This window comes from Scyliorhinus canicula, chromosome 12 (assembly GCF_902713615.1).
Source record: "Scyliorhinus canicula chromosome 12, sScyCan1.1, whole genome shotgun sequence".
In the NCBI taxonomy this organism is placed as follows: domain Eukaryota; kingdom Metazoa; phylum Chordata; class Chondrichthyes; order Carcharhiniformes; family Scyliorhinidae; genus Scyliorhinus; species Scyliorhinus canicula.
In genome coordinates, this window is record NC_052157.1 from 118,388,771 (window position 1) to 118,412,494 (window position 23,724).

At 44.4% G+C, this 23,724-nt stretch overlaps 2 protein-coding genes across 5 annotated transcripts in view; one reads left to right on the plus strand and one right to left on the minus strand.

Moving 5' to 3' along the window:
• Positions 1-16,355, minus strand: part of LOC119974715 (B-cell CLL/lymphoma 7 protein family member B-like) — a 31,843-nt gene extending 15,488 nt beyond the window's left edge. For 2 of the 4 annotated variants that reach the window (XM_038813863.1, XM_038813862.1), the window contains exons 1-2: positions 16,170-16,355; positions 567-642 (exon numbers count right to left, since the gene is read on the minus strand). In XM_038813863.1, the coding sequence (XP_038669791.1) occupies positions 567-642; positions 16,170-16,261 (168 nt within the window). In that variant the 5' untranslated portion in view covers positions 16,262-16,355. Of the gene's footprint in view, positions 1-566; positions 643-3,296; positions 3,326-16,169 lie in introns of all 4 variants that reach the window. The other 2 variants (XM_038813865.1, XM_038813864.1) reach the window with 2 other exon arrangements.
• Positions 16,356-17,676: 1,321 nt separating this feature from the next.
• Positions 17,677-19,815, plus strand: LOC119974716. The gene has a single exon (XM_038813866.1). It carries the CDS (start codon positions 17,701-17,703, stop codon positions 18,856-18,858), a length of 1,158 nt encoding a protein of 385 aa, XP_038669794.1. The 5' UTR covers positions 17,677-17,700; the 3' UTR covers positions 18,859-19,815.
• The last annotated feature ends 3,909 nt before the right edge of the window (positions 19,816-23,724 follow it).

The following is a 23,724-nucleotide window of genomic DNA, read 5'->3' on the forward strand; positions in this document are numbered from 1 at the left end:
TAGGCATCTTCCTCTTCCACTCCACCAGCGGCTATAATAATACACAGTGCACCTTAAGTTTTGCTTTGTGAAAAATGTTCACATTTTAGGTGGAAGGCAGTGGACGCAGCCTTTGAATATTTTTAAGGCAGAGCCAGATAGATTCTTGATAAGCAAGGTGGTGAAAGGTTGTCTGGGGCAGGTGGGAATGTGGAGTTGAGGTTACAATTAGATTAGCCATGATTTTATTGAATTGCGGAGCAGGCTTGAGGGGCTGAGTGGCCTACTCCTGCTCCTAATTTGTTATGTTGGTTTGTATGTTTTGCGCACCAGTGTCATTTAAAGCCACTCCAGGTGAGGTACGGCATACTTGGTTGAAAGCTCCGCATCCCACTAATGTGAAGTAGCACCAAAATCAATACTCTGGTATTTGTGGTGTGTACGGTTTTACTATTGGGGCAGTTTTATGTTGTGGATCCAAATCCATGGTAACTGGATCGAGATTACCTAAATTGATTTTTCACATGGCCTTATAATATGTCTTCAATTTTTATGTTAATTTAAGTGAACGATCATGAAATACCCACCTCTTTGGGGTCAGTCACTGGCACCCATTTAAAGATCCGCAACGATGTATCACCCACCGTCACCCATTTCTTCTCCCTGTGGTAGTTCAGAGTTCACTGTCAATGAGCTGAATGTGAGGAACTGAGATCTTCAAGTTTAAATAAAGGAAGCGCTAATCCACACAGACTAATAGAGTCTCAGTCTTCAAAGCTCTGGTAGGAAACTTGTACACAGCATACAACGGTTGCAGCAAGGCAGGCTGCACAACAGACATAACAAAATTGCAACTTCTAAGGAACACAACTACATATTTCTCTGTACAAATATTGTCAGAATCAGTCGTATTGGGTAAAACATCAACAAATTGCAACTGAACAAGGAACATCACAGCACAGGAACAGGCCCTTCGGCCCACCAAGCCTGTGCCGATCCACATTCCTTACTTAGACATATTAAAAATATTTACAAACAAAAAATAAATCCTAGCCATGTCATACTCATGCCAATCACAGTCACTAAAGGATGCTTACAGGTTGGTCAGGATCCAGAAATTTACACTAGTGCCAATCTGTCAACTTGCTGCAAGAAGATTAATGTAATTCTTACTGACTTTTCATCGCTGCTTATTTACAGAGATTATTCCTAGGTGCCTTAAAGGGACAGGCAAGAGCAAACATGGCTTCACTGTAATAGTTAAATAATATATTCGTGTTATTCTGCTCCTCCCCCACATCCAGTTTACCGTGGAAAAAGCTAAAGGAGATTGGCTAGTTTAGCAGTACCCAAGTTGCTTCAATATTATGAACACGGAGGAACCTATGTAAAGCATTTAAAAATACCGGTGATATGTATTTATAAATCGAAGACAGCTATTATACCACATTGGAATTAAATAAATCAGTGTAATTAATAACACCGGTGAGCTACAGACACAAGTTGCTACAAGGGACTACAATATAGTCGCATTAACGAAGACTTTTCCAATCTCCCAGTTCGAGGGATCACTCTTAAATCACTGAAAATAACTATGAATATTTTTACATTCAATATCTTCTGGTCAGTTTCCATAATTACTTCAAAGGAATTATGTCGTGCCCACTGTTAGCGAGGTCATCACTTACACCACTGACTCCACTTCATTTCCCATAACCAGGCCTAACACTGCTTTCTTCCTTGTTGGACTCTAGACATTATCAAAAGAATTCTCCTCTGCACATAATCAGAAATTCTCCCCCATGATTATATTTAATGTTGTGGGAGGTATTTTCAGCCAGCGGTTGACAGAGGTGAAAATGGCGACGCCAGCGGAAAATGCCACAAAATCGCAGGAACGAGAACCGCGGCGGTGAGATCTCTTGTTCTTGGATTTTCCCTGCCCCTTGCCAGTGAAGCAACAAGGTGCCAGCCCTTTAACCTCATTTAAATAAATTTACATGCACCAAAGGCTTTCCCGCCATAGGTTGCCCCAGATAAGAACATCAAATCGGCGAGTTTTACAATAGCTTGAGCAAAACGGGAAGCTATTGAGAGGAACCCGTCGGGGGCACAAAGGTAAGTACAGCCTCCCGGGCAAAGTGGGACATGCCATCCTAGCATCAACCCCTGGCAGGGGTAGGTTCCCCTTATGAGTGTGGAAGAATTCTCCTGCTATGTGGTGGTGGAGGAGTGTAGTGGCCCCAATGCCCGTGTTGGGAGGGGTTGCTCCAATGACTTTGTGTATGTGGGGTGGTGAGGGTGGGGAGAGATTCCTCATTGTTTGTGGAAGGGGGGGGGGGATTGCCCTGATGCTTGTGGGGTTGGGGAGGGAGGGGTGTTCCCTGATGCTTGCTGGGGAGGGTGCTTCGTTATTTGTGGAGGGGTGGGTAGGATGGCCCATTGTCTGTGTGTGTGTGTGTGGGGGGGGGGGGGGGGGGGGGGGACTTGCTTGTGGGCACCGGGGGGTCCTTTCCAAGCAAGTCAATGTTCCCTTTAAAGACCACACCCCGATCTCTGTTGCTTTGCACCAGCTCTATCAGGCTACACCCCACCAGAGTGACGGTGGAAACCACGATCCCAGATTCTCTGTGCACAGAGTCTGGAGAGAAAACTTGATTCTGCAGCTGGATAGCTACTCTCCGGTTACCTTGTTGAAACTGATACTCTTGACAAATTATCAGAAAGTTCCGTCCTATGTTTTTCTCTGTTCATTTTAGGATAAATACAGCCTTCTAATATTTCTACTCTATTTTTGTTAGACACCGCTGAAATGGCCCGAGTGATGGGGCTTTCAGTAAAGTTTAGGTGTAAAAATTGCATATTGCTTTGAAGAGAAAAAAGATCGAACATCTACAACTAAGCCCTTCTGAATACAAAGAATGAATACAAAGGAAATAATAGGTAAAATAACATTGAAAAATGAATTACATTCATTCAAAATTAATGACCCAGAAGGTTATGAAATGAACAAGAAATAATTGAAAAGGTTAATATGAGAGGCAGAGAGGTTATGAGAGAAGTTTAACAGGCAACATTAAATTGAACTATGAAACATTTTATAAACATATAAAGTGTAAGTAGTTAGCTGGGGAAAAGGCTAGTCATATTAGAGACCAAAGAAAAATCTTCTTATAGAGACAGGGGACAAGGTCAATGTTCGCAAAGGATGTGGATGATTTGAAGTTTACGATCAAAAAGGAGAGGAAAGTAATGGATCGGATAATAATAGAGAAGATATAATAAAATGATTAGAATTCTGAAAGTTGGTTAGTCACCTGATCCAGATGGAATGCATCCTAGGTTGCTAAAAGAAGCAAAGATAGAAACAGGAAAGAGGAATTGGTCACAGTTTTCCAACAAGGGAGATTGCTAATTTTATGTCACTGTTCAAGGAAGGGAGAGGGATAAACCAAGAAAACTACAGACTCGGCAGTCAAAAATCGTTGATGGGAAAGTATTGGAAACCATTATTTGGGACAAAATAGAGTTTCATTTGGGAAGGCATGGGTTAATCTAGGACAGCCAGTATGAATTTGTTCGCGACAAATCAAGTCTGACAACTTGACTGAATCTTTTGATGAAATAGAGGAGGTTGATCAAGTTTGTGCAGTAGATGTATACAGAGACAGTCCTTCATTTTACAATGCTTACGACATTTATAAATTTATACCGTTTTGACTTTCATGGCATTCATACATGCGCATCAACATTCAGTTGCTGTTCTGGTGCATTTTTACAGTGCTTGCTGCCTTTGGTTGTCTTAAAATTTATAGTTTCTTTGCCCATAATAATGGCAGAAAAGCATAACTCAGGTACAAGAAACATTGAACAATTACTATGGAAACAAAATGTAAAAATTAACAGCCTTTTATTGTGTGTAGAGGAGTGGTTTATCCATTTTAAAGCCAGGGCTAATTTGCTCGGCAGGTTTTTAAATGTTGTCAAAACTGTGCTCTTGGGGGGGAAAAATGCTGTCCAGAACCTCCATTGCCAAAGAGGAGAAATCTATGCCAGGGTACAAAGCTACTAAAGATAGGCTCACACTTTTGCTCGGTGCCAATTCTGCAGGTGACCTTAAACTTAAACCTGTGCTTGTGTACCATTCGGAAAAACCCCAGGGAATCCAATGGTAAGGCATGAGTCAACAGGAACATCTTTAAGGAGTGGTTTAACCATCATTTTGTGCCAAGTGTCAGGAATTATTACAGAAAAAACAATCTTGCATCTAAAGCATTGTTAGCCCCTGACAATGCTCCGAGTCATCCATCCATCCTTGTTAACATGCACCCTGACATTAATGTGGTGTTTCTGTCCACCAGCAACACCTCACTGTTGCAGCCCATGGGCCACTAAGGCCTACTGTCTTAGCAGCACATCTGCTCAGGCCATAACGGTACCAGAGAAGGAAGATGGACCAACTCTGAAAGACTTCAACATTTACCATGTAGTTAAGAACACAGATGAAACGTGGAATGATGTCACACAATCAAAATTGCATGGTGCTTGGAGAAAACTTTGGCCTGAGTTTGTGTCTGACTTCCAAGGCTTTGTAGACACTGTTGAAGAGCAAATGTTGTTGAAATGGGCAAAGAAGTCAACTTAGACATCACACTAAATGATGTTGGTGAGTTGCTGGCATCAAATTATGAAGAATTAACTAACAACGACCTCAATGAATTGGAACAGCAAAATATGGCCGAGGAAGAAGACGAAGCAGCCATTGTTGAAGAGACTCCTCGTAAAGTTTTGACAGCACAAGTGTTGGCTGAGGCATTTTAACATTTGGAAGCTGCCATGCCACTGTTTGAGGAACATGACCGCAACATTGAACACTGTGTATCCATGAATAGAGGCATATACTACAAATACAGCTGTTGCAGAAAAATTTACAAGTTAAAGAGGAGAGCATTTCAATTTCCTTGGACACTTTCTCTAAGAAAGCAGACACGTCCCCAGAAATCACCCGCAACAAAGAATCCCAAGATTCCAGTCAGGCACCCTTCAAAATGTAAAACCAAGAGCTTTTCAAAAAGTCCAGGTCACCTCATAAAGGTCCTTCCAAATCACCTCAAAAAGCTCTGAAAGCTTCACCCATCAGACCCACCCAGGAGCCCAGGAATGAAGAAACAACATTCAGGCTTTAAATGTGTCTAAGCTTTTTAGATCATGTGTAGGTACTGGGGTAATATACAGTACTATACAGGACATGCATTCCTATGATTTATGTCAATAAATACATTAACGTTGCTATATTACTCACCTATAATTGATTGGGTACAAAATGCTGGGTCATTTTGCTGAAAATCAGTGACAGGTCTTGGTTCAGGAATCAATCCCCATTAATAACATTGCTCTTATGATATTTCGACTCAAGAGGCGGTTTTCAGGAACCAATCAAGTCCGAGAACTGCCTGTGTGGACTTTCGGAAGGCATTCACCAAAGTGACACATGGAGGCTTATGTAGATTGGAAGACCAGGAATTAAGGGGAAAGTGGTTATTTGGATACAAACTTGGTTTTGGTGACAAAGAAAAGTGGATATTTTCAGAGTGGAAGGTGGTTTGCTGTGGTGTTCTCCAAGGGGTCAGTTTTGGGTTCATTACCTGGACTCTGGTGTAGGGAGCAATATTATAAAGTTTATAGATGATTTGGTAAGGTAGATCATGATGAGGGTAGTTTATAGTATTCAGAATGACTTGGGATAGTGGCATGGAGTTCAATATGAAGAAGTATGAAGTAAGGCAATAGGGAAAGGAAGTATAATACAAGGCATGATGGTGAAAAGTGTAGATGAGCAGAGAGACCTTGGTTTTAAAAGACATAAATCCTTAAAGGTGACAGGGCAAGTTGATAAGGCAAAGCATACACAGAGGAATAGAACATAAAAGCAAAGATCATATTAAATTGTTATGAAACACCACTCAAGCATCAGCTGAATAATTGTGGCCGCTTCAGAGAAGATGTAAAAATATTAGTAAGAGTACAAATTAAGTTTACCAGGATGTTACCGGGGTTGAGCAACTTCCGTCCCGAGGAGAGGTTGAAAGGACTTGGACATGAAACAGTTCTTGGGCAGCTTGGATTTCCCAATAGTAGAGGAGAGGAAACTGCAGGTGTGAGAGGCCCCACTTGGGTTAGAGGAGGTGATGAGATGCATTGGGTCAATGCAGTCTGGGAAAGCTTCATGCCCGGACAGATGGCCAGTGGAATTTTATAGAAAGTTTGCAACGGAGTTGGGGCCTCATCTAATGGAAATGTTCAATGATTTGTTAGCCCGCATTAGCACAAGCTTCGATTTCACTCATTTTGGAAATGAATAAGGATTCTGAGGATTTTAAAAGAAATATTTAGCATCCCAATTCATTTTTCCAATTAAGGGGCAATTGAGCGTGGCCAATCCACCGACCCTACACATCTTTGGGTTGTGGGTGCGAAACCCATGCAGACTTAGGGAGAATGTGCAAATTCTATACGGACAGTGACTCAGAGCTGGGATCGAACCTGGGACCTCAGCGCTATGAGGCAGCAATGCTAACCACTGCGCCACCCTAGGATTCTGAGGAGTGTGGTTCTTATCGACCTATATCGTTCCTAAATGCGGATGTGAAGTTGCTGGCAACATGCTTGGAGGATTGTTTGCCGGGGGGTGTTTGCCAGACGGGGTTTGTGAAGAGGGACAATTGTCAACCAATACAAGGAGGATGATGACACCCCAGACTGGTCAGGAAACGGAGATAATGATTTCCATGAACGCGGAGAAGTTGTTTGACCAGGTTGATTGGGAGTATCTTTGGAGTATTGAGACAGTTTGGGTTTGGACCGGAGTTCATTGCCTGGATTAGTCCCCACAGCTAGTGTTCGCACGAACAGACGTTTGGGGTATTTTCGTTTGCACAGGGGTATAAGGCAGGGATGTCCACTCTGCCCATTACGTTTTGTGTTGGTGATTGAGCCAAAGGTGACTGTGCTTAGGGCATCAACGGAGTGGAGGGGGGGGGGGGGGGGGGGGTATGAACAGGATTATGGAGATGCTGAGTAAATTTGGCTCTTTTTCAGGGTACAAGCTAAATGTGGGAAACAGGGAGGTCTTTCTGGTGATTTCCCACAGACAAGGCAGGGGCCGGGAGAAGTTGCCATTTTGGTTAGTCAGGTTGAGCTTCTGGTATCTGGGAACACAGGTTGCACATGGCTGGGCTGTGTTACACAAGTTACATGTGGCCAACCTGATAGAAGGGGTGAAAGAGGATTTAAAGAGTTGGGAAGTTCTCCCGTTACTGCTGGCAGGGCAGGTCCAAATTGTAAAAATGACTATCCTACCGAAATGTTTATTTATTTTCCAGAATCTTCCAATTTTCCTGGCCAAATTCTTTTGGGGGAAGGGTAAATAGGATAATTTTGCCTTTGTATGGACAAGTAAAGTGCCTCGGATCTGGGTGGATCTTTTGCAGAGGGCCTGGCAGTCGGGGGGGTTGACGTTGCTGAATTTGATGAATTATTATTGGGCAGCGAATGTTGAGAAAAGTGTCATAGAGGGAGGGTCGGTTTGGGAGTAGATGGAGGAAGCTTTGCGTATAGGGTCAAGTCCGAGGGCATTGGTGATGGCTCCGTTTCTTGCTGGACAAATACTCTATGAGCCAGTGATGGTTGCTTCGTCAAGAGTTTGGAATCAGTTTAAGCAATATTTTAAGCTGGAGAGAATGCTGTTGTGGGCACCAGTTTGTGGAAATCATAGATTTATTCCAGTGGAGTTGGGGAACGGGAGGGGAAGGTGAGGTTAAGGGACTTGTTTGTGGAGGGTAGACTTGCAGAGCTGGGAGAACTGGTAGAAAGGTTTCAGCTTCCGAGGTGGAACGGATTCCGCTACTTGCAGGTTAGGAATTTTGTGAGGAAGGAGCTGACCACGTTTCCGTTTTCTTGGTTTCTGGAAAAGATAGTGTCAGGATGAGATAGGGAAGGTAAGATCTCCGATATTTAGAGGGAGTTAATGGAGAAGGAGAGAGCCTCGCTGGAGGAGATAAAGAGCAAGGTGGGAGGAGGGGTTGGGTGGTGCATTTGAGGGGTGGGGGTTGTGAAGTGAGGCTTTGTGTAGGATAAACTCGATCTCATCATTTGTGAGATTGAGCTTAATTCAATTTAAGGTGTGTACTGAACACACATGACAAAGATGCGTATGAATGGGTTCTTTCTGGAGGTGGAAACAGATGAGTGGTATTTTTAAAAAATTTTTTTAGTGTACCCAATTCATTTTTTTCCATTGGGCAATTTAGCGTGGCAAATCCACCTACCCTGCATATCTTTGGGTTGTGGGGGCGAACCCCATGCAAACACGGATAGAATGTGCAAACTCCACACCAACGGTGACCCAGAGCCGGGATCGAACCTGGGACCTCGGTGCCATGAGGCATCAGAACTAACCACTGCGCCACTTTGCTGCCCGCAAGTGGTGTTTAAGGGGACCAGTGAACTACACACTGGTCCAGTCCAAAATTGGCTGGATTTTGGGAGTCCTTTTCGGGGACAATTTTAGGGGTAAAGGTGGCCCGTTCTGCCAGACAACTCTGACAGGGTTGCGATATTTGGGGTATTGGAAGATCTGGGAGGCTGGCACCCAGGATACCCAGGTGGCAGGGCACCACTCTGTCCAAAGGCCATGCAGCGAGGGCCTCCAAACTCATTGGAGATGCCGAGTGCCATTCCGTCTAGTCCCCGTTTGTAGGGACCAGTTTTTTTCTTTTCAAAAAATATACTTTATTCATAAAATCTCTAATAAACATTGCAGAACATTTTGAATTGTTATGACTGTACGTTTCCTCCAGTTACATATTCACTTGACTTTCCAGCATTCAATTGGGATGACATTCCACACATTTCCCTGTTTACTTTACAATTCTTTCTTAAGTATTTACATAGTCATGTTTCTTTCAATATTTTTGTACATTGGAGTGTTAATGACCCAGCCCCTCAGTGTTTTGCTGGAAAACCTTACACAGTGGCCTTTTCCCATTGCGCCTTGGCGGCAACTGCCCCAAGCTTGAGTGCGTCCCTCAGCACGTAGTCCTGGACCTTGGAATGTGCCAGTTTGCAACACTCGGTCGAGGACAGTCCTTTGCACTGGAAGATCAGCAAGTTTCAGGCAGACCAAAGAGCGTCTTTCACCGAGCTGATGACCCTCCAGCAGCAGTGGATGTTTGTCTCGGTGTGTGTCCCTGGAAACAGTCCGTAGTGCACAGGATCCTGTGTCACAGAGCTGCTCGGGATGAACCTTGACAAATACCACTGCATCTCTCTCCAGACTTTCGTTGCAAGGGCACATTCCACAAGGAGGTGGGCGACCGTCTCCTCTCCCCCGCAGCTACACCGAGGGCAGCGTGCGACGGCGCTGAGACTTCGGTGTACATGAAGAATCTGACGGGGAGGGCCCTTCTCACCACCAGCCAAGCTAGGTCTTGGTGCTTGTTTGACAGTACTGGTGATGAGGTGTTCTGCCAGATGTCTCTGACAGTCTGCTCAGGGAACCATTCCACATCCTCCACAGTCTCCTTTTCCCTAAGGGGCTCGAGGACATTACGTGCAGACCACTGCTTCATTGCCTTGTGGTCAAAGGTGTTTTTCTGAAAAACGTTTTCCACGAGGGACAGGTGATAGGGCACGGTCCAACTACTTGGAGCGTTCCGCGGCAATGGGGCCAGGCCCATCCTTCGTAACACCAGGGACAAGGTAGAACCTCAATATGTAGTGACACTTGGTGTTTGCATACCGGGGGTCCATGCACAGCTTGATGTAGCTACACACAAAAGGTGGCCATCAGGATGAGGGAGACGTTGGGTATGTTTCTCCCTCCCTTATCCAGAGATATGTACATGGTGTCCCTTCGGACACAGTCCATCTTGGATCTCTGGATGAACTTAAAGATGGCTCGGGTAATGGGCCAGACCTGCGACACGTACAGCAACACAGACTACTTCACACCTGGTGATCATGGTTTTGCCCACTATGGAATGGGAGCATTGCTCCCACATGCCCAGTTTCTGTCTTAGCTTGGCAATGCGCTCCTCCCAATTTTTGGTGCACGCCCCAGCCGCTCCGAACCATATCCCCAGCACCTTCAGGTAATCTGACCTGACGGTGAAGGGGACAAAGGACCGGTTAGCCCAGTTACCAAGTTTGTAGGGACCAGTTCTGAATGGTGCTTGCCCGACATCTGAGGCAAAAGGGTTGAATCCCAAAGCTTCAGGTACCTTGGGAATCTGCACATTAGGGTGAAGCTAGCTGCCTCGCTCTAATATGCAGATTTTCTAAAACGTGATCCCACCCATTGTGGACGAGATTCACATCGCAATGTTCCCACAAGATCGTGTTGAATCTCGCGAGGCGTTGCGAGTCAGGTAAATCCCGGGAGTGGGTCTTCTGGCTTTCCCCGGCTTAAAATACTAGTCTTAGACCCACTCTTTTCTCCCTCAAACTGAATGTAAAATTTAATATTATAGAATAGATTATGATCACATCAGAAACTGTTAGCCAAAGTTAAAGCTCATGGATTTGAAGGCAAATTGTTGACTTGGTAAGCCAATTGGCCGTGTCACAGCAGACAGAGAAGACAATGATCTGGTAGGTTATACAATTGGCAGGCTGTGACTAGTGCAGTATTCCCTGTAAAATGCATAGGTATGCAGCAACCTGAAAGTCCCTGCCCAAGCTGCACCTAAGTTGGTCTATTTAAGTTGCCAGGCAAAAACGTTTAAAATAACTTAAAGAAACCTTCACACGCCAAAGAAAGATTTGAGGGAACGTTGGACTATGTCCTGCAAGGCCCAAACTTTAACATACATTTGCAACATACAAGGCACTAGTTCAATGTCAGCTGGAGCATTGCATAGAGTTATGGACACCATACTTTAAGAAGGATGCGAAGGCAGTGCAGAAAACAAGAATGGTTCCAAGGTTGAGGAACTTAAGTTATAATCTTTATTATTGTCACAAGTAGGCTTACATTAACATTGCAATGAAGTTACTGAGTAGAGAAGTTGGAACTGTTTTGCATGAAAAAAGGCTGAAAGTAGATATGATAGATTCATTCAAAATCATAAGAACATAAGAACTAGGAGCAGGAGTAGGCCACCTGGGCCCTCGAGCCTGCTCCGCCATTCAATGAGATCAAGGCTGATCTTTTGTGGACTCAGCTCCACTTTCCGGCCTGAACACCATAACCCTTAATCCCTTTATTCTTCAAAAAACTATCTATCTTTACCTTAAAAACATTTAATGAAGGAGCCTCAACTGCTTCACTGGGCAAGGAATTCCATAGATTCACAACCCTTTGGGTGAAGAAGTTCCTCCTAAACTCAGTCCTAAATCTACTTCCCCTTATTTTGAGGCTATGTCCCCTAGTTCTGCTGTCACCCGCCAGTGGAAACAACCCGCCCGCATCTATTCTATCTATTCCCTTCATAATTTTAAATGTTTCTATAAGATCCCCCCTCATCCTTCTAAATTCCAACGAGTACAGTCCCGTCTACTCAACCTCTCCTCATAATTCAACCCCTTCAGCTCTGGGATTAACCTAGTGAATCTCCTCTGCACACCCTCCAGTGCCAGTACGTCCTTTCTCAAGTAAGGAGACCAAAACTGAGCACAATACTCCAGGTGTGGCCTCACTAACACCTTATACAATTGCAACATAACCTCCCTAGTCTTAAACTCCATCCCTCTAGCAATGAAGGACAAAATTCCATTTGCCTTCTTAATCACCTGTTGCACCTGTAACCAACTTTCTGTGACTCATGCACTAGCACACCCAGGTCTCTCTGCACAGCGGCATGCTTTAATATTTTATCGTTTAAATAATAATCCAGTTTGCTGTTATTCCTACCAAAATGGATAACTTCACATTTGTCAACATTGTATTCCATCTGCCAGACCCTAGCCCATTCACTTAATCTATCCAAATCCCTCTGCAGACTTCCAGTATCCTCTGCACTTTTCGCTTTACCACTCATCTTAGTGTCATCTGCAAACTTGGACACATTGCCTTTGGTCCCCAACTCCAAATCATCTATGTAAATTGTGAACAATTGTGGGCCCAACACGGATCCCTGAGGGACACCACTAGCTACTGATTGCCAACCAGAGAAACACCCTTTAATCCCCACTCTTTGCTTTCTATTAATTAACCAATCCTCTATCCATGCTACTACTTTACACTTAATGCCATGCATCTTCATCTTATGCAGCAACCGTTTGTGTGGCACCTTGTCAAAGGCTTTCTGGAAATCCAGATATACCACATCCATTGGCTCCCCGTTATCTACTGCACTGGTAATGTCCTCAAAAAATTCCACTAAATTAGTTAGGCACGACCTGCCCTTTATGAACCCATGCTGCGTCTGCCCAACGGGACAATTTCTATCCAGATGCCTCGCTATTTCTTCCTTGATAATAGATTCCAGCATCTTCCCTACTACCGAAGTTAAGCTCACTGGCCTATAATTTCCCGCTCTCTGCCTACCTCCTTTTTTAAACAGTGGTGTCACGTTTGCTAATTTCCAATCCACCGGGACCACCCCAGAGTCTAGTGCATTTTGGTAAATCATCATTAGTGCATCTGCAATTTCCCTAGCCATCTCTTTTAGCACTCTGGGATGCATTCCATCAGGGCCAGGAGACTTGTCTACCTTTAGCCCCATTAGCTTGCCCATCACTACCTCCTTAGTGATAACAATCCTCTCAAGGTCCTCACCTGTCATAGCCTCATTTCTATCAGTCGCTGGTATGTTATTTGTGTCTTCCACTGTGAAGACCGACCCAAAAAACCTGTTCAGTTCCTCAGCCATTTCCTAATCTCCCATTATTAAAACTCCCTTCTCATCCTCTAAAGGACCAATATTTACCTTAGCCACTCTTTTTTGTTTTATATATTTGTAAAAACTTTTACTGTCTATTTTGATATTCTGAGCAAGTTTACTCTCATACTCTATCTTACTCTTCTTTATAGCTTTTTTAGTAGCTTTCTGTTGCCCCCTAAAGATTTTCCAGTCCTCTAGTCTCCCACCAATCTTTGCCACTTTATATGCTTTTTCCTTCAATTTGATACTCTCCCTTATTTCCTTAGATATCCACGGTCGATTTTCCCTCTTTCTACCGTCCTTCCTTTTTGTTGGTATAAACCTTTGCTGAGCACTGTGAAAAATCGCTTTGAAGGTTCTCCACTGTTCCTCAAGTGTTCCACCAGTCTACCGTAGCTAGTTCTTCTCTCATCACATTGTAATCTCCTTTGTTTAAACACAAAACAGTAGTATTTGATTTTACTTTCTCATCCTCCATCTGCATTTTAAATTCCACCATATTGTGATCGCTCCTTCCGAGAGGATCCCTACCTATGAGATCATGAATCAATCCTGTCTCATTACACAGGACAAGATCTAGGACCGCTTGTTCCCTCGTAGGTTCCATTACATACTGTTCAAGGAAACTATCGTGGATACCTTCTATAAACTCCTCCTCAAGGCTGCCTTGACCGACCTGGTTAAACCAATCGACATGTAGATGAAAATCCCCCATGATAACTGCATTTTTACATGCATCCGTTATTTCTTTGTTTATTGTCTGCCCCACCATAATGTTACTATTTGGTGGCCTATAGACTACTCCTATCAGTGACTTTTTTGCCTTACTATTCCTTATTTCCACCCAAATAGATTCAACCTTATTCTCCATAGCACCAATGTCATCCCTAATTATTGCCCGGATGTCATTCTTAAATAACAGAGCTACACCACCTCCCTTACCATCCACTCTGTCCTTCCGAATAGTTTGCTACCCTCGGATATTTAACTCCCAGTCGTGACCATCCTTTAACCATGTTTCAGTAATGGCCACTAAATCATAGTCATTCACGATGATTTGTGCCATCAACTCATTTACTTTATTCCGCGGGGTAAGGACAGAGTAGATAGGTAACAGAGGAGATTGACAAGAATTATTCCAGGGATAAATGACAGTAGATATGAGGATAGATTGGAAAGATTGGATCTGTTTTCCTTCTGGAAAATAAAGTTGAGAAGAGACTTAATAGAGGTATTCAAGATGTTGAGGGGTATTGATAAGAGTATAGGTTTATTTCTAGTTTTATTCATATAGGGGCTAGTTGAATGCATATAGTTAATATGCAAAAATATTATAAGTGCCTTGGCTGTGAAAACCCAATCATTTTCTCATATAATGAATTAATCATTGTAGTCCATTGCAGTCAGTATTGTTCTCTGTCCAAATCAACTAATCAATTTTAGCACGGTCTCTGCCAAGTTGTGGAACATGGCAGATGTGAGAAAACATATCCAGTACATTTCCTCAGACAGTGCACGCAAGTGCTAAGCTAGTTTTGAAAGGCACCAGTCAATTTTAAGTAATGTCCAATGTTTGATTAGCAAGTTATCCTCTCAGTAACATACATTAATTTGACAAAATACGAGGTTTCCGCTGAGACTTAGAAGCCAATGAACATAAATGAGGGGTCCAGAGATACAGATTCCATAGAACCTCGTGGTCAAGATCCTTTGTTCCTGAATTATTGAATCATCTATCTGTTTGTTTGTGTTCAAGTGATTTTCTTTTGTGCTTAATGCTTTTGCCATGTGCTTGACTTTTTATGTATTGTTTGATATTCTGTTTCTAAGTTTTTATTCGGTCCTCAATCAAGTGTAAAGCAGTGAGTAATTAACAATAAAGTATTATTGACACCTCCCACCAACTGAACCACCAATTCTTATTGGAAGATAAAATAAGAATCTCAACAAGTACTGACAGTGTTAATAGTGAGAAACTGTTCCCTCTCAAGATGTACATCAAAACTAAACGACACAGATTCCAAATAATAGACAAAAGGAGTAGAAGTTATGCAAGGAACTTCCTGAAAGGGTGGCGGAGGCAGGTTTGATCAATGTAATCAAAAGGGAACTGGATTGCTTTATGAAAACAATGTGCCAGGTTACCAGGAATAAGCCAGGGAGTGGGAGGATGTAGCATATTCTTTCAGCAAGCCAGTGCAGACTCATTGGGTCGAATGGCCTAATTCTGTATTGTAAAGGTTCTGAGATAGGGTACAACTGTTCCCACTTGTCAAAAGATCAAGAACAGTAAAGCGTAGATTTAAAATAATTGGTAAAAGAAGCAAAAATGAAATGAGAAAAAAAACTTGTCCACACAAGTAGGGTTAGGTGGATTGGCCATGCTAAATTGCCCGTAGTGTCCTAAAAAAAAAGTAAGGTTAAGTGGAGAGGTTGTTGGGTTACGGGTATAGGGTGGATACGTGGGTTTGAGTAGGGTGATCATTGCTCGGCACAACATCGAGGGCCGAAGGGCCTGTTCTGTGCTGTACTGTTCTATGTTCTAAGTAGTTACGGTCTGGAATGTATTGTCTGGGAGTGTGGTAGAAGCAGGTTAAAACAAAGCAATTTAAAGCAAATGTGACTGATATCGGAAAAGAAAGACTGTGGAAGGCACCAGGCGAATTGCTCATTCGGAGAGCCGATGCAGACACAATAAGCCAAAAGGCATCCTTCTGCGTTGTAACAATTCTGAAATTGTTTTCACAGAATCCATACAGTGCAGGGGGCCATCACATCCACACCCATCCTTGAAAGAGCAGCCTAACCTGGGCCCACTATCTCACCACATCCCCTTAACCCCACATAAACTTTGGACACAAAGGCAATTTAACATGGTCAATCCACCTAACCTGCACATCTTTGGACTATGGGAGCGTCCGGAGGAAATCCATGCAGACATTGGGGGGGGGGGGGGGGGGGGGAAAGAGAAGAGGGGGCTCCAGACCTGTGGCCTGACCTATTTGAGGAACGAGATGAGGAGAGAATCAGGCTTGTATCTCGGACCCTCAGCAAATGAATCAAAATCTCGTTACCCAGCCAGCTCTTGCAAGGCAAGAGGAAACCCCCCACGCTCATTCGTTAGTCCTGCGTCGCGGTTACCATAGAGACCAAGAGCCGCCAGGTTCTCCGATTGGTCGGCCGAAATTTCAATCCGAAAGTCGTCGCGTCATTTCCGCTGTCAGGTTCGGTTGCCCCCGCCCCGCGTGCTGTCTCCCCTCCCCTCCCCCTCCTGTGAATAAAAGTATTGACCGGAGAGCGGCTCACCATTTTCGGACCTTCTCGATCGCTGCCATCACCTTTTTGATGTCATCTTTGGCCCGGCTGCGTGTCTCCGCCCTCACCGACCGGCCCGACATCTTTTCATCCGCTATTTCGCTCCAAATTAAAACTTTATCCTCTTGGCCGACCAGCACGGCTCTGATTCCCCTCCCCCCCCGCCCCCTCCGAGCCCGACTCTGCACCTGCGCCGTGCGTCAGCCTGACGTCGATCTGAGCACGTGCCTGGGGACGTCATCAGGAGCTTCCTGCAGGGTGAATGGAGGAAGGCTGGGCTTAAGAAAGTCAGCAAATGTGTCAGGGAGCTTCAGGGGGAGGGGAGGAAAGTTGAACATAGGACTTGAGGAGCAAGAGTAGGTCATTCAGCCCCATGCCATTTAATAAGCATGGCGGTTAGTGCTACTGCCTTAGAGTGCCAGGAACCCGGGTTCGGGTCCGGCATTGGATGAGTGTGTGGAGTTAGAGAGAAACAGACGCCACTTTCAGATCTCTGAACTTTTACCAGAACTGCTCAGTGCAAGTGTGAAAGCAAATAATGTTTTCTTTGGGGTAAGCAATGGTTGTAAATATTTCTAAAACAATGAAAATGACCTGCTATGTTAAGTCGGGTTGTCTCTCTGCAGACCTGCTGAGGGTCTCCAGCATTTTGTATTACATGGGGAGGCAGTGGCATAGAGATATTTCTCTTGACTCATCATCCAGAGACCCAGGGTAAAGCTCTAGGGATCGGGGTTTGATTCCCACCATTGCAGATGGTGAAATCTGAACTGAAAAACACACTGATATTTAAAGTCTAATGATTGCCAATCATTGTTGTTCAAAAACCCATCTGGCTCACTAATGTCCTTGAGGAAACGACATCTGGCTCTTACCTGGTCTGGCCTACATGTGACTCCAGATCCCCGGCAATTGGTTGATTCTTAAATGCCCTCGGAGATGGGCAATAAATGAAGGCCCAGCCAGCAACGCCCACATCCCAAGTCTGAAAAAAAAGTTTATGTTTTTCCATCGAAACAGTTATTGATGGATACTTCAAATCAATCGCCATTAGGTACATAAGAACTAGGAGCAAGAGTAGGCAATTGAGCCCTGGAGCCCAATATGATTCGGGCTGATCTCCTCCGCCTCAACTCCAGCTTTCCTGCCAGTTCTCCATAACCCTTAACCCATTACTAATTAAATAATCTGTCATATCTCCTCCTTAAACTTTACTCAATGTCTAGTCATCCACTATATATCCCCCTCAGTTTAGCAATCAGTTTTTCAAAAGTTTCTCTTGAGCAATAAAGTTTTAAACTTACAGAAGAATCCAACTTGGCCATTGTCCTTTTCCCAGGACAATTGGTGACAGCTTGAGCTGTCAATCAGGATGCATAGGCAGCCGTACAAGAAACAGCCGTTGTCATAGGCTGAAAGCACAAGAATGTGAATGGCTGGAAGTCATGTTCATCATGTCCCTTTGACGTCTGATTGGTGCAGGCTCCTGCCCCGCCCCCTCCCCGCTGGCGGCCTCGGGAAGATGGCGCTGGTGTTTGCAGCTCGGTGCGTGAGGACAGGTCGACACTGGGAGACGGGGGACTGGGCGAGGAGGGCGGTGGTGGTTGGCGACGGCCGGAGAGACGATGGGAATCCGGGGGACGAAGCGGCGGCGGCCGGTGCTGAGACGGAAACCAAGTGGCGGCGGCCGCCCCCGGCCGGGCAGCTGGAGCTGCGGCTGTCTCCCGGCAGAGGAGAGGAGGGGGAGGTCGGCCTGTTCTGGCCGGACCTCACCGCGCCGCAGTTGTGCCGCGCACCCGTTTCTCCGGGCGGGCCGCCGGTGACTGGGAGCAGAGGACCGTCGCCGCCGGTGACTGGGAGCAGAGGACCGTCGCCGCCGGGGAGGGAGTCTATCCCCGGGCCCACAGCACTCGCTGACCTTCGGCCGCACCAGGCGCACGTCGAGGGAGGAGGTCCGGCGCGTCGCTCGTCCCCGCCGAGGAGGGAGGACAACTGCCGCCCGCGCCTCTGGAATTCCCGGCCTTGCAGATGGCTGAGGCCGGCACCGCTCCGTCGCGGCTGGCCAACCTGGCCGCCTGTCCGCCAGGCCCGGAGCTACGGCCACTTTCGGGACGGCGGGTTCCGGGGCAAGAATGGCGCGCTCTCCCTGCAGCCCAGCAACACTGTCTACTATGACATCTTAAAAATCTCGCCCAGTGCCACCCAGAGCCAGATCAAGTCGGCCTACTACAAGCAGTCCCTCCTGTACCACCCCGACAAAAACGCGGGCAGCGAGGAGGCCGCGCTGCGTTTCACCCAGATCAACGAGGCCTACTCGGTGCTGGGCAGCGTGAACCTGCGCAAGAAGTACGACCGAGGCATCCTGACCCCCGCCGACCTGCAAAGCGGCAAGAGGCCCGCGGAGAAAGCCCACGCCGCGCGGACGCAGCCCCCGCAGGCCTGGAGTTCAACGGAGAATCCGGAAACTGGGAAGTCGAGGTTCAACTTCGACGAGTTCTACAAGGCCCACTACGGGGAGCAGTTAGCCAGAGAGCAGACCCTGCGCGAGAGACGGATGCAGGAGCGCAGGAACAGGGAGACTCTGGGGGAAAAGTGGCACTTCCACAAGCTGATCGAGGTGGCGGTGACTGTTATGCTTATAGCAGGGTTTTGCATGCTGTTCAGTATCAAAAGCAAATAAATGAATACGAGGTTTCCCTCGGGAGCTAAACTTTGAATGTCATTCTGAATTCGTGGTGCTGTTTTGACACTCAGGATAACGTAGGCGCGTTCTCAGAGCCGGATTTTACAAAATATTTGCAGTAATTCTTGCAATTGCAGCATTGTAGTCAGCCACAAGCAAGCCTTTACTGCTGCAGTCATGTCACTGTAACGTAATGAAAAGGTGAAACAAAACTGGCACTTTTGGAAATTTGAAGTAAAAATAGAAAATGCTGGAAATATGGAAAGGGTCAATCATCATCTGTACTCCGTACAGACACAGACTGATGTGCTGTGTATTTCCAACTTTCCTCAATCTTATTCGTGAAACTTTCCCTTTTGTTTATGATGGTTGATCACACGTTAGAGTTCATTTTAGTCTGTTCTGCATGCTTGCTGAATCTTATGATCTGTAGTTTGTGCTGAGGCAGCAGATAATATTGGTCCCTAAAATGATTTTGAATGCTAGAAAATGTTAATTTCAGATGGGGAAGGCTTATGCTGCATTTATACTGCAAGTGTAGCATCTGCAAAGCAGCTTGCACTAGGTTCTGGTGACGATTCCGAGTCTGGCTGAGAGTAAGATTCCATTCTCTTCTCAGGATTCAATCTGGCCATGATTTAACAACATTACAGTTGTAGTGTATATGCAGTTCATTATCGTCTAGCCTACAGTCTGTCTGCATCCTAATTCTCAGCAATCTTGTTTACCCATCACTTCTGTCCACATTAGCTCCTACTCCAGCAATGCAACTCAATTACCCCCCCCCCTTGCATTTTCCTATCTCTAACCCACTTCATCGCTGCACGATCTTTCGCACCTCTCCAATTTTGATCTCTTGCATATCCCTGATTTCATTGCACCACCAGTAGTGCCTTCCACTGAGTAGGCCCTGAACTTTGGAATTCCCTCATCTCCAACTATACTCTTTTTTTTTTTTAAAAACGCTCCTTAAATCTCATCACCCTTTGCCTAAACTGACCTAATATCTTGTGTGGTTTGAGGTCCAATATTGTACCTGTAGGATAGGACTTGATTCAATGATTCCTCTTTGCCTGCCTTTACTACATTCTCCCTACCTAGCAATTAGTAACACACTCCTGATTCTGCACTTGTATATCTACGTGGTATGACTGTGTGCCTGGAGTAAACTAGCCAGACATTAGCCTTCCTTGTATGTTGTGATGTCTCTAACTTGTGTACCAGCTAAATTACTCTGTGCTAGAGTAACACAAAGCATTTTGCACAAATGTGATTATCTAGGACAGTCTGCCGACAAATTCTCACATTCAATGTCCCAACATACTGCACTCTTGCACCCAGTGACATCAATGCTGTAAGAGTAAGATGCTGAATTGCCCTTTTTTACGTGCTAGTATTCTGAAATGGACTTCAACCTTTTGACTCGAGTATAAAATTCATCTGAGTACTTATCACTACAATGTTATCCAATAAGTCCCATAGCAACATTTCGATACATCCCATAGCAACATTATCTGGCATCAGGCTTTTGTTAGAGAATGAGATAATATATTGCTTGTGGTTTTTGTGATGGGTGATTAACTGATTGTAGCAATGGGTAGATTTATAATAATTCAAATTTCGTATATTCCTAAACTGATCTAAATTGTGCCCTTTGTTGAAGAGGACAGAATTTGGAATTTTAGAATTTGATGAATAACTAGAATTAATGATCCACTTCACAATTAAACAGCCTCCAAAAACTCCCAGTTTAGCCTTTAATGCGAAAGGTAGTCCTTGTGGAATCATATCTCAGTAAGACTTGGCAAATTAAGGAGTGCAAAAAAAGCAGATTGGATTGGGTGGGTGGTGGAAAGTAAATCTCAGCCATTATTGTCAGGACGCACAGTAGCATTAACAATGGGATGCAGCAAATCAGACTGAGAAGGGAAGAGGGAGTGGTGACTGAGAGGGGAAGATCCTTTTGAGGTAGGAAATTGTCACCCTGGACCTTTCATTGGATTCAAGCTCTGCATTCCACCTTGACCTAGTCACTAAATTGATGTATTGCAGTAAATTTAACCTTGATTTATTCAGCCATTTTATCTGAACTGGATTTAATTTTCAAGGTTGTGTATTAGTGTGATTACTGTGTCCGCAAACAGTGCCCTTCCAACCTTGATACGTATTGGGAAAACCAAAGTGAACCTGCAAAGGAATCTGGTACCTTTTATTGTAATAGAAATGTTATCAGGAATTCCAGACTAGACTTTATGTAACATATATAGCCACCTCTTGCCAAAACCATCACTATCCAATGTACTGTAAGATTGGTTTTATTTGCTTGTTTTCCTTTTCTGGTTTGTCTGTTTGAATTTTGTAGGGTGCCTGTTCATAATGCTCTTCCTTGGTCAGTGGATAAATCCTAAATCAGCGATAAAACCCATTTTTTTCAGCAATACGGCATACATGAGAAGCAATGGAAGTGTGGGTTTTTACCCTTTTACATGTGGTTTTTGACTCCTCCCCTTTACCCGTTACAAATTTAAATTGTCGCGGTACTTTGATATAAAATATTCCCTTCCTACAGGAATCAAATTATTTTATACAATAGGTGGGATCCAAGGTGAAATGTGTTTCCAATAGAAGAATCATTGGCACTTTTTCAGTGATCGTTTCACATGCTGTCCAATGCATTTTGGAAACCTCTAACAACTCATTGTGAACATGAAAATGTGAAACATGTCATCACTGTTTATGTCCCACTAAAATTAAATACTGGTCTTTCAAAAACCAACAAGGGATATAAAGTCTGCTAAATACAATTAAATATTGATTATGCCGGGGCGGCATGGTGGCGCAGTGGTTAGCATTGCTGCCTCATGGTGCCGATGACCGGGTTCGATCGCGGCCCTGGGTCACTGTCCATGTGGAGTTTGCATATTCTCCCCATGTCTGCGTGGGCTCACCCCCCCCCCCCCCCCCCCCCCCCCCCCAACAACCCAAAAATGTGCAGTAGGTGGATTGACTACGCTGAATTGCCCCTTAATTGGAAAAACAATAATTGGGTCCTCTAAATTTATTTTAAAATATTTATTATGCCAGTGAACAATGGTTCGCAGTAACTGATGTAATTAGTTATATGGTAAGCACCAGTCTTTTTTTTATTTTTTTTGCAAGCTGGTCCAGTTGAATATATTTCCTCTGAGTAGTTATTAATTCACTATTTAAAATGTATAATGTCAGGTGGGATAAATGGAGCTGCTATTGTACAGTGAGTCAAGGAACACCTGTCATGTCTCTGGAACAAACTATATCTCTGGTTAAGTAACACTCCTAATACAAATGCATTAAATTGTGTTCTGGTGAACAATGTATATTGAATTAAATTATCTGGAATGTTGTACATAACTTGATTCTGATCCCTTGTACGGTTGTGCCTTGAGCAGTGTAAAAAACAGTTGTTGAGATTTTATATTTAATACCTATACCTGTATAAATACATGATGGGATCATTGAAATGTGAGAATGTAAAATAAATCTTTCTTGCCGTACCAGTTGTTGGTTCACCCATCTATTGGGCGCTCCAACGGTATAGCCATTTATATTGTGCAGTGTGCATCCTCGGCCATTAATTTGCAGCCAGTCAATGTACTTTCTTCTCATTGAATGTGTTGTTTGAGTGAGTGTCTGACTTTAAGCCAATGATTGTTCGCCTACCTCTGTGAGCAAGCTTTCTGTCTCAAGATCTCAGAATCACAATGTGGAAGAGGCCCATTGAGTCTATGTCAACGTGAAAAACACCTGACCTACCTACCTAAAGGCAGCACGGTAGTATAGTGCTTAGCACAATTGCTTCACAGCTCCAGGATCGCAGGTTCGGTCCCGGCTTGGGTCACTGTCTGTGCGGAGTCTGCACGTTTCCTCCGCGTGTGGGTGGGTTTCCTCCGGGTGCTCCGGTTTCCTCCCACAGTCCAAAGATGTGCAGGTTAGGTGGATTGGCCATGTCCAAAATTACCCTTAGTATTGGGGATAGGGTGGCTTGGGTAGGGTGCTCTTTCAAAGAGCCGGTGCAGACTCGATTGGCCGAATGGCCTCCTTCTGCAGTGTAAATTCTATGCTTCTAATCACATTTACCAGAATCTGGCTCATAGATTGTTCATAGTGTGCCAGAAATTGGTAGGGAATTTGTATGGTGCTGAACATGTGTGCACTAGCTACCTCCAAATTTGTTTCAAATCCAGAGTAACATGTTTACTCATTTCAGGGGAAGGAGTGATCTTCCCAGCCCCATAGATGCAGAAAGTTCTATAGGCATGAAGCTGGGACAAAATGTTGGAATGTGTTTATAAGGCTAGCCACAATGCTGGGACCAATAGACTATAAGAGCTGGGAGGTTATGCTGGAACTATATAAAGTACTAGTAAAGCCACAGCTGAAGTAGTGCCTGCAGTTTTGATCACCCAATATAGGAGAATGTGATTGGATGAAGAGAGAAAAAGAGAGATTTAGAGGACCATGCCTTTAGTGGAGGGTGCAGAAAAGAAGAAAAAATTGAATGCTTTGGGTTATTTTGTTTGGAACAGAGGAGGCTGAGGAGCAATTACATTGCAGTATATAAAATTGAGGGGTTTACAGATAGAAAAATTCTTGGATGAGAGACTCAAATCAGGGAACATAGTTTAAGAAGTAGGAGGTTTGAGGGGATTTTCTCAATGAAGCAGCTTAATGATTTTAAATTCTCATGTTTTCAAATCCCTCCATATCTTCATCCTCCCTTTCTCATTAACTCTTACAGTCTAAACCCTTCCAAGATCTCGGATCTCACTCCAATTATGACCTTTGCGCATCCCAATTTTAGTAGTTCTGCCGTTGGAAGCCATG